This window comes from Myotis nattereri, assembly GCF_964212035.1.
Source record: "Myotis nattereri genome assembly, chromosome: 4".
NCBI classification, from domain to species: Eukaryota; Metazoa; Chordata; class Mammalia; order Chiroptera; family Vespertilionidae; genus Myotis; species Myotis nattereri.
Window position 1 is genome coordinate 103,915,980 of NC_138079.1, and position 8,322 is coordinate 103,924,301.

The following is an 8,322-nucleotide window of genomic DNA, read 5'->3' on the forward strand; positions in this document are numbered from 1 at the left end:
AGGCCTGGTGCATGAAATTTGTGCATGGGGGTGGGGGGGAGGGGTGTCTCTCAGCCCAGCCTGCACCCTCATCCCCTCTGGGGATGTCCAACTGGCAGTAGGACATCCCTCTCACAATCCAAGACTGCTGGCTTCTAACCACTCGCCTGCCTGCCTGCCCCTAACCACTTCTGCCTACCAGCCTGATCACCCTCTAACTGCTCCCCTGCCAGCCTGATTGACACCTAACTGCTCCCCTGCTGGCCCGATTGCCCCCAACTGCCCTCCCCTGCAGACCTGGTCCCCCCCAACTGCCCTCCCCTGCAGGCCTGGTCACCCCCAACTGCCCTCCCCTGCCGGCCATCTTGTGACAATGTAGGGAAAACCATCTTGTGACAACGTGGGGGCGGCCATCTTGTGAGGGCACAAGGGTCAATTTGCATATTACCTCTTTAATATATAGGATTATGCTTTGATTAGTTGAATGGCCAACTGGATGACAGGACATTTAGCATATTAGGCTTTTATTATATAGAATTATCACCTGAATGTTAACAATTTCCACCATTAAATCCTCAATACTATTTTTTCCTCCCAAATGTCAGTCCCATCTTCAATTGTCTACTACACACCTCAAATTCAATGAAATTAAAACCAAAGTTATGACTGCCTCTCCCTACCTCCCACAAGTCCCTCCTTGACCTCCCCAGTTGCCTCTTATAAACAACAGAGAGACATCTTTGGCCTGTGGATTGTTCTTTTATCCAGTCAGCCAAGTTTGTCAAGTTCTCCTTAGAAATCTTGCTCACATCCTACACTACTTGAAGCTAAATCCCCTTTACACTTTTCTTAAAATATATTTTAATTTATTTCAGAAAGGAAGAGAAAGGGAGAGAGAGATAGAAACATCAATGATGAGAGAAAATCATTGATCAGCAGCCTCTTGCGCACCCCTACTAGGAATCGAGCCTGCAACTGGGGCATATGCCCTGACCTGGAATCAAACCATGACCTCCTGGTTCATAGGTCGACGCTCAACCACTGAGCCAAACTGGCTGGGCCCATCTATACTTTTCAACCCTTTCTTCCTTGCTGTCTCTGTGACCCCTGCACTATTTACACCTCCATTCTCAAATCACATCTTCCCTAGCTTCCAGGACACCATTCTGGGCTGCTGCCGCTCTCTCTCTCCAGGCACATCTTCCCAGTCTTCTTTTGAAGGTTCATAGTTTTCCATCCAGCTTTTAAAGGTAGGTGCACCTTAGAATATACATTCTTCTCAAATGCACATGGATCATTCACAAAAATAGACCACATGTTAGGTCACAAACCAAGTCTCTACAAGTTCAAGAAGATTGAAATCATATGAAGCATCTTCTCAGATCACAGTGGAATGAAATTAGGAATCAACTATAGTAAATACACCCAAAAACAATCAAACAAATGGAGGCTAAATAGTATGTTATTAAACAATGAATGGGTTATCAAAGAGATCAAGAAAGAAATCAAAAACTTCCTAGAAACAAATGAAAATGAACACACAACAATCCAAAATCTCTGGGACACAGCAAAAGCAGTCCTGAGAGGGAAGTTCATAGCACTACAGGCATACCTCAAAAAACAAGAAAAATCAACAATAAACTATTTAACCCTACAACTTAAAGAATTAGAAAGAGAACAACAAGAAAGCCCAGCGTAAGCAGAAGGAGGGAAATAATAAAGATTACAGCAGAAGTAAATGACATAGAGACTAAAAAACAAACAAACAAAAAAATAAAACACACACACAAATCAATGAAACCAAGAACCGGTTCTTTGAAAGGATAAACAAAATTGATGAACCATTAGCCAGACTCATCAAGAAACAAAGAGAGAGAGCCCAAATAAATAAAATCATAGACAAAAGCAGTGAAGTAACCACTGTTACCACAGAAATACAAAGGACTGTAAGGAAATACCATGAAGAACTATATGCCAACAAGCTGGACAATGCAGATGAAATGGACAAATTCCTAGAAAAATACAATCTCCCAAAACTGAATCAGGAAGAATCAGAAAACCTGAATAGGCCAATAACAACTGACGAAATAGAAGCAGTAATAAAAAAAAACCTCTCAGCAAACAAAAACCCAGGTCCAGACAGCTTCACAGGGGAGTTTTACCAAACGTTCACATAAGAACTAACACCTATACTCTTCAAACTATTCCAAAAAAATCCAAGAGGAAGGAACACCTCCAAACTCTTTTTATGAGACCAGCATTACCCCAATTCCAAAACCAGATAAAGACACTACAAAGAAAGATAATTAAAGGCCAATACCCCTGATGAACATGGTTGCTAAAATCCGCAACAGAATATTAGCAAATCGGATCCAAATGGGATTTAAAAGATCATACACCATGACCTAGTGGAATTTATTCCAGGGATGCAAGGCTGGTACAATATTTGAAAATCAATAAACATGATACATGACATAAACAAACTGAAAAAAAAATCACATGATCATATCAATGGACTAAGAAAAAGCATTTGACAAAATCGAACACCCATTTTTGAAAAATATATATTTTATTGATTTTTTACAGAGAGGAAGGGAGAGGGATAGAGAGTTAGAAACATCGATGAGAGAGAAACATCGATTAGCTGCCTCCTGCACACCCCCTATTGGGGATGTGCCTGCAACCAAGGTACATGCCCTTGACTGGAATCGAACCTGGGACCCTTCAGTCTGCAGCCGACACTTTATCCACTGAGCCAAACCGGCTAGGGCCCAACATTCATTTTTGATAAAAACTCTCAGCAAAGTAGCAATAGAGAGAGCATATTTGAACATGATAAAGGCCACATATGACAAACCTATAGCCAACATCATACTCAATGGGCAAAAACTAAAACCATTTTCCCTAAGAGAAGGAATAAGACAGGGATGTCCACTTTCACCACTCTTATTCAACATAGTACTGGGAGTTCTAGACCAGTGATCAGATAAATCTGATCACTGGAAGTAGAAGGCCTCCAAATTGGAAATGAGGAAGTAAAACTCTCATTATTTGCAGATGACATGATAGTACACCTAGAAAACCCTAAAGACTCCACCAAAAAACTACTAGATTTAAAAAATGAATTTGGCAATGTAGCAGAATACAAAATCAACACCCCAAAATCAATGGCTTTTTTATACACCAATAATGAATTCTCTTTCTGAGCAATCCCATTTACCATTCCAATTTTTTTTTTTAAATACTTAGGAATAAACTTAACCAAGGAGGCAAAAGACTTGTATTTGGAAAACTACAGGATGTTGAAAAAAGAGATAGAAGAAGATATAAACAAGTGGAAGAATATACCATGTTCATGGATTGGTAGAATCAACATCATTAAAATGTCTATACTACCCGAGGCAATCTACAGAATCAATGTAATCCTTATTAAAATACCAACAGCATATTTCACAGATATAGAACAAATACTCCAAAAATTTATAAGGAACCAAAAAAGACCTGTAATAGCCACAGCAATCTTGAGAAAGAACAAAGTTGGAGGAATCACAATATCAGATATCAAGCTATACTACAAAGCCACCATAATCAAAACAACCTGGTACTGGCACAAGAATAGGCATATAGATCAATGGAACAGAACAGAGACCCCAGACATCGACTCAAGCCATTATGCTCAATTAGTAACTGACAAAGTAGGCAAAAGCATACAATGGAGTCAAGACAGTCTCTCCAATAAACGGTGTTGGGAAAATTGGACAGATATATGCAAAAAATGAAATTAGGCCACCAACTTACACCACACACAAGAATAAACTCAAAATGGATAAAAGACTTAAATATAAGTTGTGAAACTATAAAAATCCTAGAAGAAACCATAGGCAGCAAAATCTCAGACATCTCTCGTAGCAACATGTTTACGGATATATCTCCTAGGCCAGTGGTCGGCAAACTCATTAGTCAACAAAGCCAAATATCAACAGTACAACGATTGAAATTTCTTTTGAGAGCCAAATTTTTTAAACTTAAGCTATATAGGTAGGTACATTGTTATTAACTTAATTAGGGTACTCCTAAGGCTTAGGAAGAGCCACACTCAAGGGGCCAAAAAGCTGCATGTGGCTCGCGAGCTGCAGTTTGCCGACCACGGTCTAGGCCAGTGATGGCGAATCTTTTGAGCTCGGCGTGTTAGCATTTTGAAAAACCCTAACTTAACTCTGGTGCCGTGTCACATATAGAAATTTTTTGATATTTGCAACCATAAAAACAAAGACTTATATTTTTGATATTTATTTTATATACTTAAATGCCATTTAACAAAGGAAAATCAACCAAAAAAATGAGTTCGCGTGTCACCTCTGACATGTGTGTCATAGGTTCGCCATCACTGGTCTAGGCCAAAGAAAAGTAAGGAGGAAATAAACAAATGACACTACATCGAAATAAAAAGCTTCAGCACAGCAAAAGAAACCATCAACAAAACGAAAAGGGAACCCACTATATGGGAACATATTTGGCAAGGATACATCTGATAAAGGGTTAATATCCAAAATATATAAGGAACTCATACAACTTAACAGAAGGAAGGCAAACAATCCAATTAAAAAATGGGCAAAGGACCTAAATAGACACTTCTCCAAAGAGGACATACAGATGGCAAAAAGACATATGAAAAAATGCTCAAAGTCATGGATCATCAGAGAAATGCAAATTAAAATGCCAATGAGATATCACCTCACACCTGTCAGAATGGCTACCGTCAACAAATCAACAAATGACAAGTGCTGGTGAGGATATGGAGAAAAGGGAACCCTAGTATACTGCTGGTGGGAATGCAGACTGGTGCAGCCATTGTGGAAAACAGTATGGAGTTTCCTCAAAAAATTAAAAGTGGAACTCCCATTTGACCCAATGATCCCACTTCTAGGAATCTATCCTAAGAAACACAAAATACCAATCAGAAAGAATGTATGCACCCCTATATTCACAGTAACACAACTTACAATAGCTAAGATCTGGAAACAGCTCAAGTGCCCATCAGTAGATGAGTGGATAAAAAAGCTGTGGTACATTTACACCACGGAATACTATGCAGCAGTAAAAAAGAAGACTCTCTTACCCTTTGAGACAGCATGGTGAAACCTGAAGAGTCATGCTAAGTGAAATAAGTCAGAGAAAGAACAAGGATCACATGATCTCACTCATATGTGGAATCTAAGTAACAAACTGATGAATGGAGTGGATCGAGAGACTTGGAAGCATGGAACAGAGTGCGGAATCTCAGAGGGAAGCGGGGGAGGGTGGCCAGGTGGGAGGTAATCAACCAAGACCTTGCATGCATATATGCATGGCCCATGGACAGACAATGGGGCAGTGAGGGTCTGGGGTGGGGAGTGGAGGCAGGCTGGAGGGGGGAGTTAGTGGGGGGAAAAAGGGGGGACATATGCAATATTTTCAACAATAAAGATTTAAAAAATAATAAACTTGCTGTTTACTACTTGATTAGATCCCAGACACCATAAAGTTACACATTAACTTATAGATTTCTCTCTCGTAGACAAGATAACATCAAAAGTTATGGTTTTATTACCCTGTATGCCAGATAGATAAATAAATAAATAAATAAATAAATAAATAAATGAAATTAAATGTAGGTGTACCCGAGGGCCATGTTTTAAGGCTTCTAATCCCAGTATGCTCTCTCCTATGGATGATCCTGGCCAACAGCTTCAATTACCCGCCATATGGGAGGACTCCATATGTCTAGCTTAGTCCCTCCCCCTCTGACCTGCTTTCACTCCTCTTGAAGCCAGGTGTTGACTAAACAGAATCTCCACTTGCATAACCCAAAGGAATCTCAACTACAATGTGTCTCAGAGTACATTCAGCCCCTTTCCCACCTCCCCCTAACTCAACCACTGTGCTGCTCCTCTGAGTTTCCTACCACAGCGAGGGGGGCATCAGCATTCACCCAGGTGCCTACACCCCAGGAACAGGAGGTTCCTCATCCTTGACTCCCACTTTTCCTTGTACCCCACATCCAATCAGCCATCAAATGCTCTTGATTCTTCTGCCTCGTCTCTTCATTCTCAACCGCACTATGGTAAACTAAACCATAACTGGTTGTTCACAATTGGATTACTAAAAACCTCTCCACTTCCCTCATTGCCCCTCATCCAACCCTCCCTTCAGGGGCTTCCAACTGTCCTTTGGTAAAGGATCAACTCTTTAAGTGGATGAAAAGACCTTTGATTACTTCTCCAGTCCAATTTGGTTAATAAGGACAGAGTATTTTTTGTGCCCAGGCTTCTTGGGATCACATCTGAGTAGTGCCCTCACTAGTTGATGACCTTGAACAAGTCCCTTCACCTCTTTGACACCTCCATTTTCTCTTCAGGAAAATAAGGATAATAGCACCTACCTCTTAAGGTTGCTGTAAAAATTAACTTGCTAGATGTCAGGATCTTAGGACAGTCCCAGCTCACAATATGCATACATTTAAGTGTCAACTGCTATTCTTCATTCCCTACCTCCAGTTCTACACTTCCACCAAACAACTCATTTCTCTTCCTTCAGGCTTTCACACTTGCTGTTCTCTGTTCAGAATACTCTGCCAACTGGCCAACGAAACCCAAGTCTTGTTTTGGACAGTAGTGTCTCTCACAACCTCTTCTCTTCCTCACAATATGGTTTAAGAGCAAAGACTCTGAAGACAGACGGACTGCGTCCAAATCAACACACTGATTTGGTTGACTAAACAGAATCTCCACTTGCATAACCCAAAGGAATCTCAACCACAATGTGTCTCTTCTGATAATCTCCCTAACTGGACAGGCTATTCACTTATTTTCTCTCCACGACTCTTCTGCAAAATGCGGAAGATAACAGCACCCAGCTCATAGAGTCACCAAGCTCCCAGAACATGGTCTTAGAATAGTGCCAGGTCAATAATAAGCACTCAATAAATTCTAGCTATTATTATTATTATTGCTAAGCTTGTTATACAGATCTCATTCCTCCTGTATCCAGTGTTTTAAAAAATTTATTGACTTTAGAAAGAAAAGAAGGAAGGGAGGGAGGGAGGGAGAGGGAGGAAGGGAGGGAGGGAGAGGGAGAGGGAGGGAGGGAGAGGGAGGGAGGGAGAGAGAGAGAGAGAGAGAGAGAGAGAGAGAGAGAGAGAGAGAGAGAGTTGTTGTTGTTCCACTTACTTACGAATTGGCATGCATTGTTGATTCCTGTATGTGCCCTGGCCGGGACATATGGGGACGACGCTTTTTCCCACTGACTACCCGCCAGGACCTGCCTCTAGTCTTGGCCTGAACCGCTTTGCCACGCCAATCCTACCCTCCACTCTAGAGGAAATACTCTCTGAAGCTGGCATACTATCCCCCCAGTCCTGGTCACCATCACCCCAAACTTACACACCGATATAATGGGACATCAGCAGGCGACTCCCACATCCATCAGACCATGCCCCCCAACTCCATCAGTCACCCAGGCCCTGCCAGGCTGGAGGGACCCCAAATCAGCTTCACACAGAGCTCCCACCCCCATTTGACCCCCGGTTCTCCGACGGCTCCACTGCTTTCTCCACCTTCCTTCCATCACAACCTGGTCCCCTCTGGCTCTATCGGACCCCGGCTCTGGGCCGGCCGGTCGGCCTGCCCGCTCGCCCGCCCGCCCGCCCGCGCCCGCCAGGCCGAGCCGCTGACCGGTCCTGCAGCTGGAGGTCGGGTCGCTCCCGAGGCTCCACATAGAAGCTGATGCCCGGGTGCGTGGCGAGGGCCCTCCACAGAAACTCCTGCGTGTAGGGCTCCAACGGCAGCGGGAAGGGCGGCACGCGCGTCTCCAGGCGGCTCCACAGCGCGGGCAGACACAGGCCATCAAGCCCCTCCAAGGCCACCTCGTCCAACAACGACTCTAGCGCGTCCATTGCTACTTCAGTTAGTAGCGCCCGGGGCGCCTGCGCACTTCGCTGCCGAGGACCCCGGTCCAGCGCGCCTGCGCACGACGGCGAGCCACTTCGGAGGCGGGTCAGACCCCGCGATCGGAGGAGGAGTTTCAGAGCGCCTACGTAACGTCATCCCTTTAGAGGGCGGGCTCAGCCAGTGAAGCTCCGCCGCCATTGGTCCGCAAACCCGCAGTAACCAGGGGAACTGCAAACAGTGCAGAGACCGCTTCCGGTTTCAGCACCCGGAACCACCGCCTCTAGGGATGGACGGTGAGTGTTCGTTGGCTCCTCCGGGAGGTCGGGGAGTTATTCTCCCATCTCTCCTCAGGCTTCCTTTCCCCCACGCCCCCCCCCACCCCCGGGGGGGAGGGCCAGAATGCCAAGCTACAGAC

The 8,322-nt window shown here is 43.9% G+C and overlaps 1 protein-coding gene across 1 annotated transcript in view; it reads right to left on the reverse strand.

Annotated features, from left to right (window-relative positions):
- Window positions 1-7,962, reverse strand: part of GTF3C1 (general transcription factor IIIC subunit 1) — an 89,302-nt gene extending 81,340 nt beyond the window's left edge. The window contains exon 1 of the mRNA XM_081089351.1: window positions 7,692-7,962. Coding sequence (XP_080945477.1) covers window positions 7,692-7,912 — 221 coding nt within the window. The 5' untranslated portion in view covers window positions 7,913-7,962. The remainder of the gene's footprint in view (window positions 1-7,691) is intronic.
- Between the last annotated feature and the right edge of the window lie 360 nt (window positions 7,963-8,322).